General features: G+C 62.3%; 1 protein-coding gene across 1 annotated transcript; it reads right to left on the reverse strand.

The window, feature by feature from the left end:
* Positions 1-1,136: 1,136 nt before the first annotated feature.
* Positions 1,137-26,411, reverse strand: LOC306816608 (chromodomain-helicase-DNA-binding protein 3-like). Its single transcript, XM_079333021.1, has 17 exons — positions 26,341-26,411; positions 25,257-25,434; positions 24,890-24,955; positions 24,042-24,127; positions 23,482-23,615; positions 21,763-21,907; positions 20,053-20,215; positions 17,903-18,015; positions 16,838-16,973; positions 15,886-15,984; positions 14,187-14,300; positions 12,849-12,957; positions 10,408-10,540; positions 8,829-9,024; positions 5,996-6,159; positions 2,851-2,980; positions 1,137-1,253 (listed from the first exon to the last, which is right to left on the reverse strand). The coding sequence occupies exons 1-17, from the start codon at positions 26,398-26,400 to the stop codon at positions 1,159-1,161; spliced, it is 2,121 nt and encodes a 706-aa protein (XP_079189147.1). The 5' UTR covers positions 26,401-26,411; the 3' UTR covers positions 1,137-1,158.
* Between the last annotated feature and the right edge of the window lie 6 nt (positions 26,412-26,417).

The following is a 26,417-nucleotide window of genomic DNA, read 5'->3' on the forward strand; positions in this document are numbered from 1 at the left end:
CTCATGGTAGCCACACCCATTCCCATGGTAGCCACGCCCATTCCCATGGCAGCCACACCCATTCCCATGGTAGCCACGCCCATTCCCACGGCAGCCACGCCCGTTCCCACAGTAGCCACGCCCATTCTCATGGTAGCCACGCCCATTCTCATGGTAGCCACACCCATTCCCACGGTAGCCACACCCATTCCCACGGCAGCCACACCCATTCCCACGGTAGCCACACCCATTCCCACGGCAGCCACACCCATCCCCACGGTAGCCACGCCCATTCCCGCGGTAGCCACGCCCATTCCCGCGGTAGCCACGCCCGTTCCCACGGTAGCCACGCCCATTCTCACGGCAGCCACACCCATCCCCATGGCAGCCACACCCATTCCCACGGTAGCCACACCCATTCCCATGGCAGCCACACCCATTCCCATGGTAGCCACACCCATTCCCACGGTAGCCACACCCATTCCCGCGGTAGCCACACCCATTCCCGCGGTAGCCACGCCCATTCCCGCGGTAGCCACGCCCATTCCCGCGGTAGCCACGCCCGTTCCCACGGTAGCCGCACCCATTCCCGCGGTAGCCACGCCCATTCCCGCGGTAGCCACGCCCACCCCCACGTTAGCCACGCCCACCCCACGTTAGCCACGCCCACCCCCACGGTAGTCACGCCCATTTCCACGGTAGCCACGCCCATTCCCACGGTAGCCACACCCATCCCCACGTTAGCCACGCCCACCCCCGCGGTAGCCACGCCCATTGCCGGGTGCAGTAGCCAAGGAAGGTTCCGGGGTTTATTCGCTGCGGTTAAACAAGTGCCCGAGCCCGGGGGGGGGGGGGGGAGGGGGGGGGAGGGGCGGGGGGGGCCCCGGGGACACCCCGGGGTGGGGGAGGGGAGGGGGGAACCCCTGTGGCGCCCCGCCCCCCGCCCCGCCCGGGATAAATTCATATTTATATAATTTCATATTTATAATCGCAGTGGTCCTCGCCCCCCGCCCCCCCCCCCCCCAACAACAACAAAAAAAAAAAAAAAAAAAAAAAAAATCCAACAAAAAAAACCGAAAAACCCCCCCCACCCCCAAGGCGGGGGCGCTGCCCCTCCCCCCCAGCCCCTCTTGGGGCGCAATCCCGGCAGTGGGGGGGGAGGGGCCCCCCCGCCCCCCCTCAGTCGTCGATGCAGATCACCTCCCCCCCCCGCGGCTCCTTCCGCTCCAGCGCCTCCGGCTCGCGCTTCACCAGCACCGGGGGGCCATTGGCGGCTGGGGGGGGCGGGGGGGGTTAGGAGAGACCCCCCAGAGACCCTCACCCACGGGAACCCCCCCAAACTCCGCCCCTGGGACCCCCCAAAAAACCCCACCCATGGGAACCCCCCCTTCACCAGCACCGGGGGGCCATTGGCGGCTGGGGGGGGCGGGGGGGGTCAGGGGGGGTCAGGGGGGGCACCCCAGAGACCCTCACCCACGGGAACCCCCCAAAAACCCGCCCCAGAGACCCCCACCCATGGGAACCCCCCCAAACCCCGCCCCAGAGACCCCCACCCACGGGAACCCCCCCAAACCCCGCCCCAGAGACCCCCACCCATGGGAACCCCCCCAAACCCCGCCCCTGGGACCCCCCAAAAAACCACACCCATGGGAACCCCCCCCCACTTCACCAGCACCGGGGGGCCATTGGCGGCTGGGGGGGGCGGGGGGGGTCAGGGGAGACCACCACCCATGGGAACCCCCCCAAACCCCGCCCCAGAGACCCCCACCCACGGGAACCCCCCCAAACCCCGCCCCAGAGACCCCCACCCACGGGAACCCCCCCAAACCCCGCCCCAGAGACCCCCACCCACGGGAACCCCCCCCCCTTGCTTCACCAGCACCGGGGGGCCATTGGCGGCTGGGGGGGCGAGGGGGGGTCAGGGGAGACCCCCCAGAGACCCCCACCCACGGGAACCCCCCCAAACCCCGCCCCAGAGACCCCCACCCACGGGAACCCCCCCCCCTTGCTTCACCAGCACCGGGGGGCCATTGGCGGCTGGGGGGGGCGGGGGGGGTCAGGGGGGGCACCCCAGAGACCCTCACCCATGGGAACCCCCCCAAAACCTGCCCCAGAGACCCCCCAAAAAACCCCACCCATGGGAACCCCCCCAAAACCTGCCCCAGAGACCCCCCAAAAAACCCCGCCCATGGGAACCCCCCCCCCCCGCTTCACCAGCACCGGGGGGCCATTGGCGGCTGGGGGGGGCGGGGGGGGTCAGGGGGGGTCAGGGGAGACCCCCCAGAGACCCTCACCCACGGGAACCCCCCCTAACCCCGCCCCTGGGACCCCCCAAAAAAACCCCGCCCATGGGAACCCCCCCTTCACCAGCACCGGGGGGCCATTGGCGGCTGGGGGGGGGGGCACGGGGGTCAGGGGGGGTCAGGGGTGACCCCCACCCATAGGTGCCCCCCCAACCCCACCCAAAAACCCGCCCCAGGGACCCCCACCCATGGGAACGCCCATAAACCCCCTCCCCATGTCCCCGTTTCTGGGGTCCCCTGTCCCCGTTTTGTGTCCCCTGTCCCCCTGTCCCCCCTGTCCCCGTTTTGTTTCCCCCATCCCCATTTTGTGTCCCCCGTCCCCATTTTGTGTCCCCCGTCCCCATTTTTTGTCCCCCGTCCCCATTTTGTGTCCCCCGTCCCCATTTTGTGTCCCCTGTCCCCGTTCTGTGTCCCCTGTCCCCATTTTGTGTCCCCCGTCCCCATTTTGTGTCCCCTGTCCCCATTTTGTGTCCCCTGTCCCCGTTCTGTGTCCCCCTGTCCCCGTTTTGTGTCCCCTGTCCCCGTTCTGTGTCCCCTGTCCCCATTCTGTGTCCCCTGTGTCCCTCACCAGAGATGAAGGACCCTGGTGGCATCTGGCTGTAGTTGGCACCCCCGGGGGGGGGCAGGGCTCCGGCCGGGGGGGTCCCAAAGGCGCCCCCATAACTCGGGGGGGTGGCGTAGGGCCCCGGAGGGAAGGTCTGGGGACAAGGGGACACGGCTGTCACCTGCCAGTGCCACCAGGGACAGCCCCGGGCACAGGGGTGGCAATGTCACCATGACAGGGTGACAGTAACAATGTCCCCAGGGCAGGGTGACAATGGCAGTAACAATGTCCCCAGGGTTTGGGTGACAGGGTGACAATGCCAAAGTCCCTGATGTTCCCAGTGTCCCCAGGGTGACAGGGTGACAATGGCAGTGTCCCCAGGGTGACAGGGTGACAGGGTGACTCACGGGCGGGGGGTGGCTCTTGGTGCCCTTGCTGGCCATGGCTCAGGATGCCATGGTGACAATGGCAGGGTGACAATTGCAGGGTGACAATGGCAGGGTGACAATGGCAGGGTGACAATGGCAGTGTCCCCAGGGTGACAGGGTTTGGGTGACAGGGTGACTCACGGGTGGGGGGTGGCTCTCGGTGCCCTTGCTGGCCATGGCTCAGGATGCCATGGTGGCAATGGCAGGGTGACAATGGCAGGGTGACAATGGCAGTGTGGCAATGGCAGGGTGACAATGGCAGTGTCCCCAGGGTGACAGGGTTTGGGTGACAGGGTGACTCACGGGCGGGGGGTGGCTCTCGGTGCCCTTGCTGGCCATGGCTCAGGATGCCATGGTGGCAATGGCAGGTTGACAATGCCAGGGTGACAATGGCAGGGTGACAATGGCAGTGTCCCCAGGGTGACAGGGTTTGGGTGACAGGGTGACAGGGTGACTCACGGGTGGGGGGTGGCTCTCGGTGCCCTTGCTGGCCAGCCAGCTCAGGATGCCATGGTGGCAATGGCAGGGTGACAATGGCAGGGTGACAATGGCAGGGTGACAATGGCAGGGTGACAATGGCAGTGTCCCCAGGGTGACAGGGTGACTCACGGGCGGGGGGTGGCTCTCGGTGCCCTTGCTGGCCATGGCTCAGGATGCCATGGTGACAATGGCAGGGTGACAATGGCAGTGTCCCCAGGGTGACAGGGTGACAGGGTGACTCACGGGCGGGGGGTGGCTCTCGGTGCCCTTGCTGGCCAGCCGGCTCAGGATGCCATGGTGACAATGACCCCAGGGCAGGGTGACAATGGCAGTGTCCCCGGGGTGACAGGGTTTGGGTGACAGGGTGACAGGGTGACAGGGTGACTCACGGGCAGGGGGTGGCTCTCGGTGCCCTTGCTGGCCATGGCTCAGGATGCCATGGTGACAATGGCAGTGTGGCAATGGCAGGGTGACAATGGCAGTGTCCCCAGGGTGACAGGGTGACAGGGTGACTCACGGGCGGGGGGTGGCTCTCGGTGCCCTTGCTGGCCAGCCGGCTCAGGATGCCATGGTGACAATGGCAGGGTGACAATGGCAGGGTGACAATGGCAGGGTGACAATGGCAGTGTCCCCAGGGTTTGGGTGACAGGGTGACAGGGTGACAGGGTGACTCACGGGCGGGGGGTGGCTCTCGGTGCCCTTGCTGGCCATGGCTAAGGATGCCATGGTGACAATGGCAGGGTGACAATGGCAGTGTCCCCAGGGTGACAGGGTGACAGGGTGACTCACGGGCGGGGGGTGGCTCTCGGTGCCCTTGCTGGCCATGGCTCAGGATGCCATGGTGACAATGGCAGGGTGACAATGGCAGGGTGACAATGGCAGGGTGACAATGGCAGGGTGGCAATAGCAGGGTGACAATGGCAGTGTCCCCAGGGTGACAGGGTTTGGGTGACAGGGTGACAGGGTGACTCACGGGCGGGGTGTGGCTCTCGGTGCCCTTGCTGGCCAGCCGGCTCAGGATGCCATGGTGACAATGGCAGTGTGGCAATGGCAGGGTGACAATGGCAGTGTCCCCAGGGTGACCGGGTTTGGGTGACAGGGTGACAGGGTGACAGGGTGACTCACGGGCAGGGGGTGGCTCTCGGTGCCCTTGCTGGCCATGGCTCAGGATGCCATGGTGACAATGGCAGTGTGGCAATGGCAGGGTGACAATGGCAGTGTCCCCAGGGTGACAGGGTGACAGGGTGACTCACGGGCGGGGGGTGGCTCTCGGTGCCCTTGCTGGCCAGCCGGCTCAGGATGCCATGGTGACAATGGCAGGGTGACAATGGCAGGGTGACAATGGCAGGGTGACAATGGCAGTGTCCCCAGGGTTTGGGTGACAGGGTGACAGGGTGACAGGGTGACTCACGGGCGGGGGGTGGCTCTCGGTGCCCTTGCTGGCCATGGCTAAGGATGCCATGGTGACAATGGCAGGGTGACAATGGCAGTGTCCCCAGGGTGACAGGGTGACAGGGTGACTCACGGGCGGGGGGTGGCTCTCGGTGCCCTTGCTGGCCATGGCTCAGGATGCCATGGTGACAATGGCAGGGTGACAATGGCAGGGTGACAATGGCAGGGTGACAATGGCAGGGTGGCAATAGCAGGGTGACAATGGCAGTGTCCCCAGGGTGACAGGGTTTGGGTGACAGGGTGACAGGGTGACTCACGGGCGGGGTGTGGCTCTCGGTGCCCTTGCTGGCCAGCCGGCTCAGGATGCCATGGTGACAATGACCCCAGGGCAGGGTGACAATGGCAGTGTCCCCGGGGTGACAGGGTTTGGGTGACAGGGTGACAGGGTGACAGGGTGACTCACGGGCGGGGGGTGGCTCTCGGTGCCCTTGCTGGCCATGGCTCAGGATGCCATGGTGACAATGGCAGTGTGGCAATGGCAGGGTGACAATGGCAGTGTCCCCGGGGTGACAGGGTTTGGGTGACAGGGTGACAGGGTGACTCACGGGCGGGGGGTGGCTCTCGGTGCCCTTGCTGGCCATGGCTCAGGATGCCATGGTGACAATGGCAGGGTGACAATGGCAGTGTCCCCGGGGTGACAGGGTTTGGGTGACAGGGTGACAGGGTGACTCACGGGCGGGGGGTGGCTCTCGGTGCCCTTGCTGGCCAGCCGGCTCAGGATGCCATGGTGGCAATGGCAGGGTGACAATGGCAGGGTGACAATGGCAGTGTCCCCAGGGTGACAGGGTTTGGGTGACAGGGTGACTCACGGGCGGGGGGTGGCTCTCGGTGCCCTTGCTGGCCAGCCGGCTCAGGATGCTGCGCTCCGACATCTGCAGGCGCGCGGCGATGGGCGGGATGCGCGACAGCGTCGCCGGCAGCCGCGTCACGTCGGCCTTCATGTCACTCAGCAGCTCCTCCAGCTGGTTCAGCACTGGGACAAACACAGGGGCGCCCGTCAGCGCTCGCAGCCTACTCACTGCTTACTCACAGGATACTCACTGCTTACTCACAGGATACTCACTGCTTACTCACAGGATACTCATAGCTTACTCATAGGTTACTCACTGCTTACTCACTGCCTGCTCACTGCTTACTCACTGCTTACTCACAGGATACTCATAGCTTACTCATAGCTTACTCACTGCTTACTCACAAGATACTCACTGCTTACTCACAGGATACTCATAGCTTACTCACAGGATACTCATAGCTTACTCATAGGTTACTCACTGCTTACTCACTGCTTACTCACTGCTTACTCACAGGATACTCACTGCTTACTCATCGCTTACTCACTGCTTACTCACTGCCTGCTCACTGCTTACTCACAGGATACTCATAGCTTACTCATAGCTTACTCACTGCTTACTCACTGCCTGCTTACTCACAGGATACTCATAGCTTACTCATAGCTTACTCACTGCTTACTCACTGCCTGCTCACTGCTTACTCACAGGATACTCATAGCTTACTCATAGGTTACTCACTGCTTACTCACTGCCTCCTCACCGCTTACTCACAGGATACTCATAGCTTACTCATAGGTTACTCACAGGATACTCATAGGTTACTCACTGCCTACTCACTGCTTATTCACTGCTTACTCATAGGTTACTCGCAGCTTACTCACAGGATAGTCATAGGTTACTCACAGGATACTCATAGCTTACTGCCTGCTCACTGCTTACTCACAGGATACTCACTGCTTACTCATAGCTTACTCACTGCCTGCTCACTGCTTACTCACAGGATACTCATAGCTTACTCATAGGTTACTCACTGCTTACTCACTGCCTGCTCACTGCTTACTCACAGGATACTCATAGCTTACTCACTGCTTACTGCCTGCTCACTGCTTACTCACAGGATACTCATAGCTTACTCATAGGTTACTCACTGCTTACTCACTGCCTCCTCACAGGATACTCATAGGTTACTCACAGCTTACTCACAGCTTACTCATAGGTTGCTCACTGCTTACTCACTGCCTGCTCACTGCTTACTCACAGGATACTCATAGGTTACTCACAGGATACTCATAGGTTACTCACTGCCTACTTGCTGCTTACTCACAGGATACTCATAGGTTAATCACAGCTTACTCATAGGTTACTGCTTATTCATAGGTTAATCACATCTTACTCATAGGTTACTCACTGCTTACTCATAGGTTACTCGCAGCTTATCACAGCTTACTCATAGGTTACTCAGGTTACTCAGAGGGTGTGGGGAGAGGGGTGGGTGGGAGATACTCATGTGAGAGCCAGGGGTGGGGAGAGGAAGAGCTGGGGGTTACTCAGGGGATACTCAGCAGTTATTTGGGGGTGCATGCTCTGGGGGAGGGGCTCTGAGTAGGCTGGGAGTACTCGGGGGGTGCTCTGGAGTTACTCTGGGGATACTCCTGACTTGCTCCGGGTGTACTCCGGAGTTACTAAAGGTTTACTCCTGACTTACTCCACGTGTCCCTTGCCCACACCAGAGATACTCCACCTGTGCTCTTTACTCTGAGTATCTCCTCCAGGTACTCCAGAGATACTCCAGGGTTACTCTTTACACTCTGGGGATACTCCTCAGCTGCCCCAGAGATACTCCAGGGTTACTCCTGCCTTACTACAGGCCTGCACACACAGGGTTACTCCGTGGCTACTCCTTGGATGCACTGGAGGTGACTCCAGGTGTTCTCTGCCTTTACTCCAGGTCTGCTCTGGAGTTACTCCAGGGATACTCCAGAGTTACTCCCTGTGCATTCTCCAGAGCTACTCCGGGTGTAACGATTGGAGGCACCGGGACTACTCCGGGTTTACTCCTCAGTCCCCTGGGCCTGCTCCTCAGATACTCTGGGCTTAACCCTTGGCCACTGTAAAGCTACTCCTGGGATACACCAGGGATACTCCACCGCCACATCAGGGCTACTCAGGGCATCCTCATCCTTTACTCTGGGGTTACTCCTCCCATGAGCCACAGGGCCTCTGATACTCCTCAATTACTCCAGGGATACTTCTGGCTTTAAATACACCAGAGATACTCTGGCTTTACTCAGCTCATGTCCCCAAGTCCTCCAGGCTTTACTCATTAATTACACCAGAGATACTCCAGGCTCACACCGGGGTGCTCCGGCGCTACTCCAGCCTTTACTCCCGGCATGCACCGCGCAGATACTCCGGGGATACTCCACAAAAACACCCCCGGGTGAGGAGGGAGGGAGGGAGAGAGAGAGAGGGAAGGAGCGGGGAGAGAGACTCAAGACGTAAACTACTCCAGAGATACACACAGGACGGCACTAAGGACATACTCCAGCTTTACACCACATCTACTCAGCAGAACCCCCCTCAGCGCCAAGCCACAACCCCGCAAACCCCTGGCAACGCTCCCGAGCTTACTCTGAGCTTACTCCCACTTTACTCCCACTTTACTCCCACCCCAAAACTCCCTTCCCCGGCGCCCCCCGCCCCCCCAGAAAGCGCACGCAGAGCAAGGATACACCGGGAGGCGGCGGTTGGGAGCAGAACCCCTCTTTAATGGTTGCAGCACGCGTACAGAGGCGCCGCGGCGGCTACACGGGGCGGCCGCGCCGGGAGCGCCGGCCCTGCCGCCTCTTACCCTTGTGCAGCACCGCGTTGGCCGGCTTGTTGCCCGCCAGCGACTCCTTGGACAAGTGCTGGTGGCTCTCGGCCAGGCACTCGACCTCGGCGAAGCGCGTGTTGAGGGCCATGGCGGGGTGGCTGGGGTCCTGCGTCATGTTCAGGTAGGCGGCGCGGCGCAGCTGCTCCTCGATCACCAGCGCCTGCTCCAGCAGCTGCGGGGAGGGGGCAGGGTCAGGGGGTGACAGCTGGAGGGTACAGGGTGCAACCCAGGTGTCACCTAAAGCTCAGAGGGTCCAGGTGGTTGTAGGTTCAGATTTGAGTAAACCCAACAGCTGGAGGGTCCAGGTGTTGGTGGGTGCAACCCAGGTGTCACCTAAAGCCCAGAGGGTCCAGGTGTTTGTAGGTTCAGATTTGAGTGAACCCAACAGCTGGAGGGTACAGGGTGCCACCCAGGTGTCACCTAAAGCCCAGAGGGTCCAGGTGTTTGTAGGTTCAGATTTGAGTGAACCCAACAGCTGGAGGGTACAGGGTGCCACCCAGGTGTCACCTAAAGCCCAGAGGGTCCAGGTGTTGCTGGGTTCAGCTGTGAGTGAACCCAACAGCTGGAGGGTCCAGGTGGTTGTAGGTTCAGATTTGAGTAAACCCAACAGCTGGAGGGTACAGGGTGCAACCCAGGTGTCACCTAAAGCCCAGAGGGTCCAGGTGTTTGTAGGTTCAGATTTGAGTAAACCAAACAGCTGGAGGGTGCAGGGTGCAACCCAGGTGTCACCTAAAGCTCAGAGGGTCCAGGTGTTTGTAGGTTCAGATTTGAGTAAACCCAACAGCTGGAGGGTCCAGGTGTTGGTGGGTGCCACCCAGGTGTCACCTAAAGCCCAGAGGGTCCAGGTGGTTGTAGGTTCAGATTTGAGTAAACCCAACAGCTGGAGGGCCCAGGTGTTTGTAGGTTCAGATGTGAGTAAACCCAACAGCTGGAGGGTGCAGGTGTTGGTGGGTGCAACCCAGGTGTCACCTAAAGCCCAGAGGGTCCAGGTGTTTGTAGGTTCAGATTTGAGTAAACCCAACAGCTGGAGGGTACAGGTGTTTGTAGGTTCAGATGTGAGTAAACCCAACAGCTGGAGGGTGCAGGTGTTGGTGGGTGCAACCCAGGTGTCACCTAAAGCTCAGAAGGTGCAGGTGTTGGTGGGTCTGACCCTGATCTCACCAACATCTGGATGACACGGATGTCCAGGTGTCCAGCCCTGCTCTCACCCAACACCTGGACAGTCCAGGTGCCCAGATGTGACCTCACCCAACACCTGCAGCTCCCACCCAGATGTCCGAGCACCCCTGGCCTCCTTCCCGCTCATCCCACGCCAGTGTCACCCTGGTGCCACCCTCACTGTCACCCACGGTGCCACCCTCACTGTCACCCTGGTGCCACCCTCACTGTCACCCACGGTGCCACCCTCATTGTCATCCACAGTGTCACCCTCATTGTCACTCTCATTGTCACCCCGGTGCCACCCTCACTGTCACCCTGGTGTCACCCTTGTTGTCACCCTCGTTGTCACTCTGGTGTCACCCCCATTCGCCCCCCGCTGTCACCCGGTGCTGACCTTGAAGCGGCGCGCCAGGAATTTGTTCTTCATCTCCAGGAAGTTCCCCTTGGAGGCCTCGCCCTTGAAGGGCTCGTTGATCACCCCGAAGGCACCGTCGTTCTGGATGTCGGTCCAGCGCGCGTAGCCGTGGCTGAGGGCTAAGGACTGTCACTGTCACTGTGTCACACTGTCACACTGTCACCGTGTCACTCTGTCACTGCATCATCACACCACCCCATCCCCAACACCCCCACATCCAGCACGTGTAGCCGTGGCTGAGGGCTAAGGACTGTCACTGTCACACTGTCACACTGTCACTGTGTCATTGTGTCACACTGTCACTGCATCATCACACCACCCCATCCCCAACACCCCTACATCCAGCACGCGTAGCCGTGGCTGAGGGCTAAGGACTGTCACTGTCACTGTGTCACCCTGTCACACTGTCACCGTGTCACTCTGTCACTGCATCATCACACCACCCCATCCCCAACAGCCCCACATCCAGCACGTGTAGCCGTGGCTGAGGGCTAAGGACTGTCACTGTCACTGTGTCACCCTGTCACTGTCACTGTGTCACCCTGTCACTGTCACTGTGTCACACTGTCACTGCATCATCACACCACCCCATCCCCAACACCCCCACATCCAGCGCGCGTAGCCGTGGCTGAGGGCTAAGGACTGTCACTGTCACACTGTCACACTGTCACTGTGTCACTGTGTCACTGTGTCACTATGTCACTGCATCATCACACCACCCCATCCCCAACACCCCCAGATCCAGCACATGTAGCCGTGGCTGAGGGCTAAGGACTGTCACTGTCACTGTGTCACCCTGTCACTGTCACTGTGTCACCCTGTCACTGTCACTGTGTCACACTGTCACTGCATCATCACACCACCCCATCCCCAACAGCCCCACATCCAGCGTGTGTAGCCGTGGCTGAGGGCTAAGGACTGTCACTGTCACACTGTCACACTGTCACTGTGTCACTGTGTCACTGTGTCACTATGTCACTGCATCATCACACCACCCCATCCCCAACACCCCCACATCCAGCACGTGTAGCCGTGGCTGAGGGCTAAGGACTGTCACTGTGTCACTGTCACTGTGTCATTGTGTCACACTGTCACTGTGTCACCGTGTCACTCTGTAACTGCATCATCACACCACCCCATCCCCAACACCCCCAGATCCAGCACATGTAGCCGTGGCTGAGGGCTAAGGACTGTCAGTGTCACACTGTCACTGTGTCATTGTGTCACACTGTCACTGTGTCACCGTGTCACTCTGTCACTGCATCATCACACCACCCCATCCCCAACACCCCCAGATCCAGCACGTGTAGCCGTGGCTGAGGGCTAAGGACTGTCACTGTCACTGTGTCACCATGTCATCGTGTCACATTGTCACACTGTCACCAACACCCCCACATCCAGCGTGCGTAGCTGTGGCTGAGGGCAAAGAACTGTTGCTGTCACTGTGTCACCATGTCACACTGTCACTGTGTCACCATGGCACCATATCCCCATGTCACATTGTCACAATGTCACTGTGTCACCATGGCACCATATCCCCATGTCACATTGTCACAATGTCACTGTGTCACTGCACATCATCTCATCCAAATCTCAACACAGCAAATCATTCCAAATCCCACAGGAACACCGCAAATCTCTGCAGGAACACCCTAAATCTGTACAGGAACACCCCAAATCTCTACAAGAACACCCCAAATCCCACAGGAACACCCCAAATCCCACAGGGACACCCCAAATCTCTACAAGGACACCCCAAATCCCACAGGAACACCCCAAATCCCACAGGGACACCCCAAATCCCACAGGAACACCCCAAAACTCTACAAGGACACCCCAAATCCCACAGGGACACCCCAAATCCCACAGGGACACCCCAAAACTCTACAAGGACACAGCACAATGCAGGCCAGTGCCACCCTCACCATGCTGTCGCTGTCCCCAGCCCCGGGGACACCCCAAATCCCACGGGGACACCCCAAATCCCACAGGGACACCCCAAATCTCAACAAGGACACCCCAAATCCCACAGGAACACCCCAAATCCCACGGGGACACCCCAAAACTCTACAAGGACACCCCAAATCCCACAGGGACACCCCAAATCCCACGGGAACACCCCAAATCCCACAGGGACCCCTCAGAACTCCCCAAGGACACAGCACGATGCAGGCCAGTGCCACCCTCACCGTGCTGTCGCTGTCCCCAGCCCCGGGGACACCCCAAATCCCACAGGAACTCCCCAAATCCCACAGGAACACCCCAAATCCCACGGGGACACCCCAAATCCCACAGGGACACCCCAAATCCCACAGTGACACCCCAAATCCCACGGGGACACCCCAAATCCCACAGGGACACCCCAAATCCCACGGGGACACCCCAAATCCCACGGAGCCCCCCAGGACTCCCGAGGATACAGCACGATGCCGGCCAGCAGCCAGTAGTCGTGGCGCCGGTGCCAGATCTCGTTGAGCTTCCCCGAGGAGATGGCGGCGCGCTCCTCGTTCTGCCACAGCGTGTGCAGCTCTGGGGGGGCGGTGTCAGGGGGAGCTCGGGGTCACCAGTGTCCCCAGGGTGTCCCCAGGGTGTCCCCAGGGTGTCCCCTCAATGTTCTCTCAGTGTCCCCAATGTCCCCAGTGTCCCCGGTGTCCCCTGCTGCCCCCAATGTCCCTACTGTCCCCCAGTGTCTCAGGTGTCCCCAGAGTCCCCCCAGTATTCCCAATGTCCCTCAGTGTCCCTGCTGTCCCCCAGTGTCCCTGCTGTCCCTCAGTGTCCCTGCTGTCCCCAGTGTCCCTCAGTGTCCCCAGTGTCCCCCAGTGTCCCTCAGTGTCCCCAGTGTCCCCAGTGTGTCCCCAGGTGTCCCCAGTGTCCCTGCTGTCCCTCAGTGTCCCTGCTGTCCCCCAGTGTCCCTGCTGTCCCCAATGTCCCCAGTGTCCCTCAGTGTCCCCAATGTCCCCGTGTCCCTCAGTGTCCCCAATGTCCCCCAGTGTCCCTCAGTGTCCCCAATGTCCCCGTGTCCCTCAGTGTCCCCAATGTCCCCATGTCCCTCACCGGTGAAGCCGCCGTCGGCGATGTTGAACATGAACAGCCCTGCTGTCCCGCAGTGTCCCTGCTGTCCCTCAGTGTCCCTGCTGTCCCTCAGTGTCCCTGCTGTCCCCTCAGTGTCCCCAATGTCCCCAATGTCCCTCAGTGTCCCCAATGTCCCCGTGTCCCTCACCGGTGAAGCCGCCGTCGGTGATGTTGAACATGAACAGCCCTGCTGTCCCTCAGTGTCCCTGCTGTCCCCCAGTGTCCCTGCTGTCCCCTCAGTGTCCCTGCTGTCCCCCAGTGTCCCTCAGTGTCCCGGCTGTCCCTCAGTGTCCCTGCTGTCCCCAATGTCCCCCAGTGTCCCCAATGTCCCCGTGTCCCTCACCGGTGAAGCCGCCGTCAGCGATGTTGAACATGAACAGCCCTGCTGTCCCCCAGTGTCCCTGCTGTCCCCCAGTGTCCCTGCTGTCCCCTCAGTGTCCCTGCTGTCCCCCAGTGTCCCTCAGTGTCCCGGCTGTCCCTCAGTGTCCCTGCTGTCCCCAATGTCCCCCAGTGTCCCCAATGTCCCCGTGTCCCTCACCGGTGAAGCCGCCGTCAGCGATGTTGAACATGAACAGCCCTGCTGTCCCCCAGTGTCCCTGCTGTCCCCCAGTGTCCCTGCTGTCCCCTCAGTGTCCCTGCTGTCCCCCAGTGTCCCTCAGTGTCCCCAATGTCCCCGTGTCCCTCACCGGTGAAGCCGCCGTCGGCGATGTTGAACATGAACCGCGGTTTCTCGGTTCGCTCGTCCCGGCGCCCGTTGGGCCGAGGGTCCGGCCGGGGCTCCTTCTCAGCCCTGGCCTCCTCTGGGGGACAGGGACATGATTGGGGGGACAGGGATGGGTTTGGGGGGACAGGGACACGATTGGGGGGATGGGGACGGGGACGGGGGACAGGGACACGATTGGGGGGACAGGGACACAATTGGGGGGACGGGGATGGGTTTGGGGGGACAGGGACACGATTGGGGGGATGGGGACGGGGACGGGGGACAGGGACACGATTGGGGGGACAGGGATGGGTTTGGGGGGACAGGGACACGATTGGGGGACGGGGATGGGTTTGGGGGGACAGGGATGGGTTTGGGGGGACAGGGACACAATTGGGGGGGAGAGGGATGGGTTTGGGGGGACAGGGATGGGTTTGGGGGGACAGGGATGGGTTTGGGGGGACAGGGACACGATTGGGGGGATGGGGACGGGGACGGGGGACAGGGACACGATTGGGGGGACAGGGACACGATTGGGGGGACAGGGATGGGTTTGGGGGGACAGGGACACGATTGGGGGGACGGGGATGGGTTTGGGGGGACAGGGATGGGTTTGGGGGACAGGGACACGATTGGGGGGATAGGGATGGGTTTGGGGGGACAGGGATGGGTTTGGAGGGACAGGGACACGATTGGGGGGACAGGGATGGGTTTGGGGGACAGGGATGGGTTTGGGGGACAGGGACACAATTGGGGGGACAGGGACAGGTTTGGGGGACAGGGACACGATTGGGGGGACAGGGACGGGTTTGGGGGACAGGGACAGGTTTGGGGGACAGGGACACGATTGGGGGGACAGGGATGGGTTTGGGGGACAGGGATGGGTTTGGGGGGACAGGGGCACGATTGGGGGGACAGGGATGGGTTTGGGGGGGACAGGGACACGATTGGGGGGACGGGGATGGGTTTGGGGGTACAGGGACAGGTTTGGGGGGACGGGGATGGGTTTGGAGGGACAGGGATGGGTTTGGGGGGACAGGGACACGATTGGGGGGACAGGGATGGGTTTGGGGGGACAGGGATGGGTTTGGGGGGACAGGGACACGATTGGGGGGACAGGGATGGGTTTGGGGGGACAGGGATGGGTTTGGGGGGACAGGGACACGATTGGGGGGACAAGGATTGGGTTTGGGGGGACAGGGACAGGTTTGGGGGGACAGGGATGGGTTTGGGGGACAGGGATGGGTTTGAGGGGACAGGGATGGGTTTGAGGGGACAGGGACAGGTTTGGGGGACAGGGATGGGTTTGGGGGACAGGGATGGGTTTGGGGGGACAGGGACACGATTGGGGGGACAAGGATTGGGTTTGGGGGGACAGGGACACGATTGGGGGGACGGGGATGGGTTTGGGGGACAGGGATGGGTTTGGGGGGACAGGGACACGATTGGGGGGACAAGGATTGGGTTTGGGGGGACAGGGACACAATTGGGGGGACAAGGATGGGTTTGGGGGACAGGGATGGGTTTGGGGGGACAGGGACACAATTCGGGGGACAGGGATGGGTTTGGGAGCACAGGGACAGGTGTGAGCCTCCTAGAACACCCCCAGCCCCCCCAAATCACCCCCAGCCACCCCAAAACACTCCCCAAAATCCCCCCAGCCCCCTCAAACACCCCAGCACCTCTCTTGGGGTCGGGGTCCCCCGGGCGCTCCTTGGGCTCCTCCTCCGGGGTTTTCTCGTCCCCTTTGTCCCCCCCAGGGCCCCTCTCGGCCTCGGCACCTGCGGGGGGACGGGGTCAGGGGTTTGGGGGGCTGGGGTCTGGGGTTCCCAGGATTTGGGGTTCCCAGGATTTGGGGTTCCCAGGATTTGAGTTTCCAGGATTTGGGGTTCCCAGGATTTGGGGTTCCCAGGATTTGAGTTTCCAGGATTTGGGGTTCCCAGGATTTGGGGTTTCCAGGATTTGAGTTCCCAGGATTTGGGGTTCCCAGGATTTGGGGTTCCCAGGATTTGAGTTTCCAGGATTTGGGGTTCCCAGGATTTGGGGTTCTGGGATTTGGGCTCCCGGGATTTGATGCTCCCAGGATTTGGTGCTTCCAGGATTTCGGGTTCCCAGGATTTGGGGTTCCAATGATTTGGGGTTCCCAGGATTTGGGGTTCCCATGATTTGGGCTCCCGGGATTTGATGCTCCCAGGATTTGGGGTTCCCATGATTTGGGGTTCCCAGGATTTGGGCTCCTGGGATTTGGTGCTCCCAGGATTTCGGGTTCCCAGGATTTCGGGTTCTGGGATTTGGTGCTCCCAGGATTTGGTGCTCCCAGGATTTGGGGTTCCCATGATTTGGGGTTCCCAGGATTTGGGCTCCCGGGATTTGATGCTCCCAGGATTTGGTGCTCCCAGGATTTGGGGTTCCCAGGATTTGGGCTCCCGGGATTTGATGCTCCCAGGATTTGGTGCTCCCAGGATTTGGGGTTCCCATGATTTGGGGTTCCCAGGATTTGGTGCTCCCAGGATTTGGGGTTCCCATGATTTGGGGTTCCCAGGATTTGGGCTCCTGGGATTTGGTGCTCCCAGGATTTGGGGTCCCCATGATTTGATGTTCTGGGATTTGGGATTCTGGGATTTGGGGTCTCACCTGGCCGCTCCTCTCGGGCTGGGGGTCCCTCAGCCTCGGGGTCCCTGTGGCCGGGCCCCTCCTCCTCGTCGCCCTTCCGGGGCCCCTCGGCCTCGCTGCCATCGCCCGGGGACGGCGGCGCCTCGGGGACAGCAGGCTGCAGGGACAGGGACAGGCTGTCACCCTGGGTGACACTGGGACATCACCCCGCCCTGTGAGGGTGACACTGAGAGGGGGACACAGGGACAGGGACAGGCTGTCACCCTGGGTGACACTGGGACATCACCCCACCCCTGTGAGGGTGACACTGAGCAGGGGACACAGGGACAGGCTGTCACCCTGGGTGACACTGGGACATCACCCCCCCTGTGAGGGTGACACTGAGCAGGGGACACAGGGACAGGCTGTCACCCTGGGTGACACTGGGACATCAACCCACCCCTGTGCGGTTGACACTGAGCAGGGGACACAGGGACAGGCTGTCACCCTGGGTGACACTGGGACATCACCCCGCCCTGTGAGGGTGACACTGAGCAGGGGACACAGGGACAGGGACAGGCTGTCACCCTGGGTGACACTGGGACATCAACCCACCCCTGTGAGGGTGACACTGAGCAGGTGACACAGGGACAGGGACAGGGTGTCACCCTGGGTGACACTGGGACATCAACCCACCCCTGTGAGGGTGACACTGAGCGGGGGACACAGGGACAGGCTGTCACCCTGGGTGACACTGGGACATCAACCCACCCCTGTGAGGGTGACACTGAGCAGAGGACACAGGGACAGGGACAGGGTGTCACCCTGGGGTGACATCAGGACATCAACCCACCCCTGTGAGGGTAACACTGAGCGGGGGACACAGGGACAGGGACAGGGTGTCACCCTGGGGTGACACTGGGACATCACCCCCCCCGTGAGGGTGACACTGAGCGGGGGACACAGGGACAGGGACAAGGATGGAGAGTGAGGACAGAGGGGACAGGGACAGGGATGAGGACAATGAGAGGATGGGGACAAGGTTGGGGACAAGGAAGGGACATGACTGGGGACAGGCTTGGGGACAGGGACAGCAGTGTCACTCACATCTGTGTCCATCTTCTCGGGGCCTTTGGGCTCCTTCTCGTCCCTGGTGTCACCATCCTCCCTGTCCGGGGGTGGCCCTGGCCCGTCCCCGCGCTCGCTGGGCGCCGGCGTGGCTGGGGACAGGGGACAGGGGACATCAGGACATCTGTCCCCACCCTGTCCCCATGTTCCCCGTGTCCCTGTTCCCACCCCAACTCCTGGATCCTCCCTCTGTCCCCATGTCCCCCGTTCTTCTGTCCCTATCCTGTCCCCATCTCATGTCCCTGTGTCCTCATCTCGCTGTCCCCTCCTGTCCTCATGTCCCCCTGTCCCCATCCTGTCCCCTTTACCCATTCCCATCCCATGTCCCTCATGCCCCCATCCTGTCTGTCTGTCCCCAGTCCGTGTCCTTCTGTCCCCATCCTGTCCCCCTGTCCCGAATCCACCCCTTTGTCTCCATCCTGTCCCCTTTCCCCATTCCATCCCATAATCCCCCCGTGTCCCCAGCCCTGTCCCCATGTCCCTGGCTGTGTCCCTGTGTCCCCATATCCCCAGCCCTGTCCCCATTCTGATCCCATGTCCCCCCTGGTGTTCCCCTGTCCCCAGCCCTGTCCCCATGTCCCTGGCTGTGTCCCCAGCCCTGTCCCCGTGTCCCTGGATGTGTCCCTGTGTCCCCATATCCCCAGCCCTGTCCCCATGTCCCATCCTCTGTCCCCAGCCCTGTCCCCCCAGTGTCCCCGTGTCCCCAGCCCTGTCCCCCCTGGTGTTCCCCTGTCCCCAGCCCTGTCCCTATGTCCCTGGCTGTGTCCCTGTGTCCCCATATCCCCAGCCCTGTCCCCATGTCCCATTCTGTGTCCCCAGCCCTGTCCCAATGTCCCTGGCTGTGTCCCTGTGCCCCCGTGTCCCCAGCCCTGTCCCCATTCTTATTCCACGTCCCTGTATGCCCATCCTGTGTCCCCAGCCCTGTCCCCCCAGTGTCCCCGTGTCCCCAGCCCCATCCTGTGTCCCCAGCCCTGTCCCCCCGGTGTTCCCCTGTCCCCAGCCCCATCCTGTGTCCCCAGCCCTGTCCCCCCAGTGTCCTCGTGTCCCCATGTCCCATCCTGTGTCCCCAGCCCTGTCCCTCCAGTGTCCCCGTGTCCCCAGCCCCATCCTGTGTCCCCAGCCCTGTCCCCCCCGGTGTTCCCCTGTCCCCAGCCCTGTCCCCATGTCCCATCCTGTGACCCCAGCCCTGTCCCCCCCGGTGTTCCCCTGTCCCCAGCCCCATCCCCATGTCCCATCCTGGGTCCCCAGCCCTGTCCCCACAGTGTCCCCGTGTCCCCAGCCCCATCCTGTGTCCCCAGCCCTGTCCCCACAGTGTCCCCATGTCCCCAGCCCTGTCCCCATGTCCCATCCTGTGTCCCCAGCCCTGTCCCCCCGGTGTTCCCGTCCCCAGCCCTGTCCCCCCAGTGTCCCCGTGTCCCCAGCCCCATCCCCATGTCCCATCCTGTGTCCCCAGCCCTGTTCCCCCCGGTGTTCCCATGTCCCCAGCCCTGTCCCCATGTCCCATCCTGTGTCCCCAGCCCTGTCCCCCCAGTGTCCCCGTGTCCCCAGCCCCATCCCCATGTCCCATCCTGTGTCCCCAGCCCTGTCCCCCCGGTGTTCCCCTGTCCCCAGCCCTGTCCCCCCCGATGTTCCCCTGTCCCCAGCCCTGTCCCCCCCGGTGTCCCAGTGTCCCCATGTCCCATCCTGTGTCCCCAGCCCTGTCCCCCCGGTGTTCCCCTGTCCCCCCCAGTATCCCCTGTCCCCAGCCCTGTCCCCCCCGTGTCCCCGTGTCCCCAGCCCCATCCCCATGTCCCATCCTGTGTCCCCAGCCCTGTCCCCCCGGTGTTCCCCTGTCCCCCCCAGTGTCCCCGTGTCCCCAGCCCTGTCCCCCCAGTGTCCCCGTGTCCCCAGCCCCATCCCCATGTCCCATCCTGTGTCCCCAGCCCTGTCCCCCCGGTGTTCCCCTGTCCCCAGCCCTGTCCCCCCCGATGTTCCCCTGTCCCCAGCCCTGTCCCCCCCGGTGTCCCAGTGTCCCCATGTCCCATCCTGTGTCCCCAGCCCTGTCCCCCCGGTGTTCCCCTGTCCCCCCCAGTATCCCCTGTCCCCAGCCCTGTCCCCCCCGTGTCCCCGTGTCCCCTGGTGTCCGGTACCGGGCGTGGGGGGCTCGGGGCTGGGGGGGCCGCTCTGCTCGGGGCTGGGGGGGCCGGTCTTGGCGGGGGAGGAGGCGCGGGACGAGCGCTTGGAGTCGGCGCTGGGCTCGGGGGCCAGCTCGGGCAGGGACCAGCGCCCGTTGATGTGCTCAAACTCCTGCACCTGGGGAGGGGAAAGGGTCACAAACAACCCCAAAACAACCCAAAAACAACCCCAAAAACAACCCCAAAACCAGCCTCAAAACCAACCCCAAAGACAACCCCAAAACCCCCCCAGAGAGCCCAGCTCGGGCAGGGACCAGCGCCCGTTGATGTGCTCAAACTCCTGCACCTGGGGAGAGGAAAGGGTCACAAACAACCCCAAAACAACCCAAAAACAACCCCAAAACCCACCCCAAAACCAGCCCCAAAACCAACCCCAAAGACAACCCCAAAACCCCCCCAGAGCCCAGCTCGGGCAGGGACCAGCGCCCGTTGATGTGCTCAAACTCCAGGGACACACTCCAGGCTGTCCCCAGGTGCTCTGGGGATGTCCCTAAATCTTCAGGGCTGTCCCAAGTGTTCAGCCTGTCCCCAGGTGTGTCCCCAGGTGCTCAGGGTGTCCCTGGCTGTCCCCAGGTGCTCAGGGAGTCTCAGGGTGTCCCTGGCTGTCCCCAGGTGTGTCCCCAGGTGCTCAGGGTGTCCCCAGGTGTGTCCCCAGGTGCTCAGGGTGTCTCCAGGGGTGTCCCTGGCTGTCCCCAGGTGTGTGCCCAGGTGTGTCCCCAGGTGTGCCCCAGGTGTGTCCCCAGGTGCTCAGGGAGTCCCTGGCTGTCCCCCAGGTGTGCCCCAGGTGTGTCCCCAGGTGCTCAGGGTGTCCCTGGCTGTCCCCAGGTGCTCAGGGAGTCTCAGGGTGTCCCTGGCTGTCCCCAGGTGCTCAGGGTGTCTCCAGGGGTGTCCCTGGCTGTTCCCAGGTGTGTCCCCAGGTGCTCAGGGGTGTCCCTGGCTGTCCCCAGGTGTGTCCCCAGGTGCTCAGGGAGTCTCAGGGTGTCCCTGGCTGTCCCCAGGTGTGTCCCCAGGTGCTCAGGGTGTCCCCAGGTGTGTCCCCAGATGCTCAGGGTGTCCCCAGGTGCTCAGGGAGTCTCAGGGTGTCCCTGGCTGTCCTCAGGTGTGTCCCCAGGTGCTCAGGGTGTCCCCAGGTGTGTCCCCAGGTGCTCAGGGTGTCCCCAGGTGCCCCCAGGTGCTCAGGGTGTCTCCAGGGGTATCCCTGGCTGTCCCCAGGTATGTCCCCAGGTGCTCAGGGTGTCCCCAGGTGTGTCCCCAGATGCTCAGGGTGTCCCCAGGTGCTCAGGGTGTCCCTGGCTGTCCCCAGGTGCTCAGGGTGTCCCCAGGTGCCCCCAGGTGCTCAGGGTGTCTCCAGGGGTGTCCCTGGCTGTCCCCAGGTGTGTCCCCAGGTGCTCAGGGAGTCTCAGGGTGTCCCTGGCTGTTCCCAGGTGTGCCCCAGGTGCTCAGGGTGTCCCCAGGTGTGTCCCCAGATGCTCAGGGTGTCCCCAGGTGCTCAGGGTGTCCCTGGCTGTCCCCAGGCGCTCAGGGTGTCCCCAGGTGTGTCCCCAGGTGCTCAGGGTGTCCCCAGGGGTGTCCCTGGCTGTCTCCAGGTGCTGAGGGGTGTCCCTGGTTGTCCCCAGGTGTGTCCCCAGGTGTGTCCCCAGGTGTGTCCCCAGCTGTCCCCAGTACCTTTTTCTTGACGAGGGACATGACCCCGATGCGGGTCAGCACCTGCTGCCGGGACAGCCCCTCCCGGGGGACGCCGTCGGCGAAGGTCTCGGAGCCATCGGCGCCCGGCTCGCACAGGTGACGCATGAACAGGGACACGTAGGCCCTGGGGACAGCGCTCAGGGCCACCACCCGCTGCCACCCACTGCCACCCGCTGCCACTGACTGCCACCCACTGCCACCGACTGCCACCCGCTGCCACCTGCCACCCACTGCCACCTGCCACCCACTGCCACTGACTGCCACCCACTGCCACCAACCCCTGCCACTGCCACCACCCACTGCCACCACCCACCACCCACTGCCACTAACTGCCACCCACTGCCACTGCCACCCACTGCCACCCACTGCCACTGACTGCCACCCACTGCCACTGCCACCCACTGCCACCCACTGCCACTGACTGCCACCCACTGCCACCCGCTGCCACTGCCACCCACTGCCACTGACTGCCACCCACTGCCACTGACTGCCACCCACTGCCACTCACTGCCACCCGCTGCCACTGACTGCCACCCACTGCCACTGACTGCCACCCACTGCCACTGACTGCCACCCACTGCCACCCACTGCCACCCGCTGCCACTGACTGCCACCCACTGCCACCCACTGCCACTGACTGCCACCCACTGCCACCCGCTGCCACCACCCACCACCCGCTGCCACCCACTGCCACCCACTGCCACCCACTGCCACTGACTGCCACCCGCTGCCACCAACCCCTGCCACTGCCACCCACTGACACAACCCACTGCCACCACCTTCCCCCAGGGTCCTTGTCCCCACAGATCTTGTCCCCAGTGTCCCTTGTCTCCATGGAAGCTGTCCCTGGGGTTACTGTCTTCATGGATGCTGTCCCCAGGGACAAGGTCCCCAATGTCCCCACTGTCTGCAATGTCCCCAGTGTCCCCACTGTCCCCAGTGTCCCCACTGTCCCTGATGTCCTCAGTGTCCCCAGTGTCCCCAGTGTCCCCACTGTCCCTGATGTCCTCAGTGTCCCCAATGTCCCCACTGTCCCTGATGTCCTCAGTGTCCCCAGTGTCCCCGCTGTCCCCAGTGTCCCCGCTGTCCCCACTGTCCCCAGTGTCCCCAGTGTCCCCGCTGTCCCCAGTGTCCCCTCTGTCCCCAATGTCCCCACTGTCCCCAGTGTCCCCTCTGTCCCCGCTGTCCCCAGTGTCCCCGCACCATCAGCCCGTCCCCTCGTCACGGCGCCCTTGGGGCTGTGCCGGTCACGGCCGGGAGCTGCCACCGCTCTGGCGCCCCCTGGGCCAGACCCGGCCCCCCGAGGGGACACGGGGACATCGGGGGTGGCTTTGTGTCGGGCTGAGGGGGACACGGGCTCGTCCGGCCCCCAGGAACACCAACAGTGACAGCGCTCGGCTGAGTAAGGGCTCATCACGTGGCATGGGGACACTGGGGACACTGGGGGACATCAGGGACACTGGGGGACATCAGGGACACACAGGAAGATAAGGGCACACAGGGACAACAAGGACATGGGGACACATGGACACCTCACTACCCTGCCACCACCTGTCCCCAGTGCCACTGCCTGGTGTCAACCCTTCTCCCTGATGCCACTCTCTGTCCTCAGTGCCACCACTTGCCACTGATGCCACCAGCTGTCTGTGTTACCCCTGCCCCTCCCAGCTGTCCCCAGCTGTCCCCTCTGTCACCTACTTGAACTCCTTCTCGGTTTTGCCCCGCAGGTCCCTCACGAGCCACTGGGAGGTGAAGGCGTCCTGGGGCGGCATCCCCCAGCGCATGACGGCGTTGAGGAACGCCTTGCGCTGCCTCGTGTTGAACCCCAGCACCTGGCACAGGGACAGGGGACATTGGGGACATTGGGGACACCGGGGGGATTGGGGATGTTGGGGACATTGGGGACACTGGGTGTCCAGAGATCCCAATCCCCAGCAGTGTCCTCAAGTCCCAGGGAGTGCCCCCAATCCCCATTAGTGTCTACAATCCCTAGGAATGTCCCCTCACCCCAGGGATGTCCCCAAGCTCCAAGGATGTCCCCAGTCTCCCAGCAGTGTCCCTAAACCCTCTCAGTGTCCCCAATCCCCCCAGTCCCCCCCAGTGTCCCCAGTCCCCCCAGTATCCCCAATGTCCCCAGTCCCTTCAGTGTCCCCAATCCCCCCAGTGTCCCCAATCCCTTCAGTGTTCCCAATCTCCCCAGTGTCCCCCAATCCCCCCAGTGTCCCCAGTCCCCCCCAGTCCCCCCCATGTCCCCTCACCTCGATGTTGCCGCCCACCCGGGCCAGCAGTGGGGGGAGGGGTTTGTCCTTCTCGTTCCGCAGCTGCCGCTTGGACTGGCGCCGGCCTGGGGGGAGGGGAGGGTCAGCACCCCAAAACCACCCAGGACACCCTGACCCCCCTTTGGGCCACCCTGACCCCCCTTTGGGTCACCCTGACCCCCCTTTGGGCCACCCTGACCCCCCTTTGGGCCACCCTGACCCCCCTTTGAGCCACCCTGACCCCCCTTTGGGCCACCCTGACCCCCCTTTGAGCCACCCTGACCCCCCTTTGGGTCACCCTGACCCCCCTTTGGGCCACTGTGACCCCCCTTTGGGCGACTGTGACCCCCCTTTGGGCCACTGTGACCCCCCTTTGGGTCACCATGACCCCCTTTGGGGCACTGTGACCCCCCTTTGGGTCACCATGACCCCCTTTGGGGCACTGTGACCCCCCTTTGGGCCACCGTGACCCTTCCCAAGACACATAGATGTGACACAGGTGACAGACAGATGACACTGAGGTCACACACAGGTGATACAGGTGACACACAGGTAACAGGTGACACACAGGTGACATACAGGTGATACACACAGGTGACACTGAGGTCACACATAGGTGACACACAGGTGACACAGGTGATACAGGTGACACACAGGTGACACACAGGTGACACAGGTGATACACACAGGTGACACACAGGTGACACACAGGTGACACACAGGTGACACTGAGCACACACAGGTGACACAGGTGACACACAGGTGACACTGAGCACACACAGGTGACACTGAGGTGACACACAGGTGACACACAGGTGACACACAGGTGACACACAGGTGACACTCACCCTCTGGCCGCTCATCAAAGTCCTCGTCCTCCTCCTCGGAGCCAACCGAGTACTCGGACTGGTTATCTGGGGACACGGCCAGGATTGGGGACACTGTGCCACCAGTGTGTCCCAGTCCCTCCCAGTGTGTCCCAGTCCATCCCAGTCCCTCCCAGTCCATCCCAATCCCCATCCCAGTGCCTCCCAGTCCATCCCAGTGCCCACCTTGGTCCTCCTGGGCAGCATCATTGTAGTTGACCTGCTTGCGCACGCGCTTGCCCTTGCCCAGGTTCCATCCCAGTGTGTCCCAGTGTGTCCCAGTGTGTCCCAGTCCCTCCCAGTGTGTCCCAGTCCCTCCCAGTGCCTCCCAGTCCATCCCAGTGCCCACCTTGGTCCTCCTGGGCAGCATCATTGTAGTTGACCTGCTTGCGCACGCGCTTGCCCTTGCCCAGGTTCCGTGCCAGGTCCTCCTGCTGCTGCTCGTAGTGGTGCCGCAGCAGCTTCTCCCAGTAGTCGGGGTCCACGTTCTCCTCCTGCTTGATGATCTCCCGCTCGATCTCCTCGATCTGCCGGGCACAGCGGGGTCACTCGGGGTCACTCGGGGTCACCCAGGCCACCACCGGGTCAGGGGTCAGCGCTGGGCAGTGTCCCTGTCCTTGTTGTCTCCATCATCATCATCCCCATCATCATGGTCATCCCGATCTTCATCCTCATCATCTCCATCATTCCCACATCCATTGTCCCATCAACTTCATCTCCACTGTTCCCATCTTCATCTTCATTATCATCCTCACCATCCTCATCATCCCCACCACCACCATCATCATCATCATCCTCATCATCATCCTCATCATCATCATCATCATCTCCACTGTCCAGGACCCTCCATCTTCTCCAGGGTCCCCAATTCCATCACCCCATTGTCCCCACCCCAAAGTCCCCAGTGCCCCCAATGCCCCCAGTATCTCCAATCCTCCCAATGTCCCAAACGTCCCCAGTGTCCCAAATCCCCAAAATCCCCTCAATGTCCCCAATCCTCCCCAGTGTCCCCAACATTCCCAGTGTCCCAAATCCCCTCAATGTCCCCAATCCCCCCCAGTGTCCCCAACATCCCCAGTGTCCCAAATCCCCTCAATGTCCCCAATCCCCCCCAGTGTCCCCAACATCCCCAGTGTCCCAAATCCCCAAAATCCCCTCAATGTCCCCAATCCTCCCCAGTGTCCCCAACATCCCCAGTGTCCCAAATCCCCTCAATGTCCCCAATCCCCCCCAGTGTCCCCAACATCCCCAGTGTCCCAAATCCCCTCAATGTCCCCAATCCCCCCCAGTGTCCCCAACATCCCCAGTGTCCCAAATGTCCCCAATGTCCCCAGTCCCCCCAGTGTCCCCAACATCCCCAGTGTCCCAAATCCCCAAAATCCCCTCAATGTCCCCAATGTCCCCAATGCCCCCCAGTGTCCCCAGTGTCGCACCTTGTCCTCCTCCCTGACCACGTACTGGGCCACCTTGAAGGAGCTCAGGTACTCGTTCATGTTCTGCACGTCGGCGT

Source organism: Erithacus rubecula (genome assembly GCF_903797595.1).
Source record: "Erithacus rubecula genome assembly, contig: scaffold_735_arrow_ctg1, whole genome shotgun sequence".
Classification (NCBI taxonomy): domain Eukaryota; kingdom Metazoa; phylum Chordata; class Aves; order Passeriformes; family Muscicapidae; genus Erithacus; species Erithacus rubecula.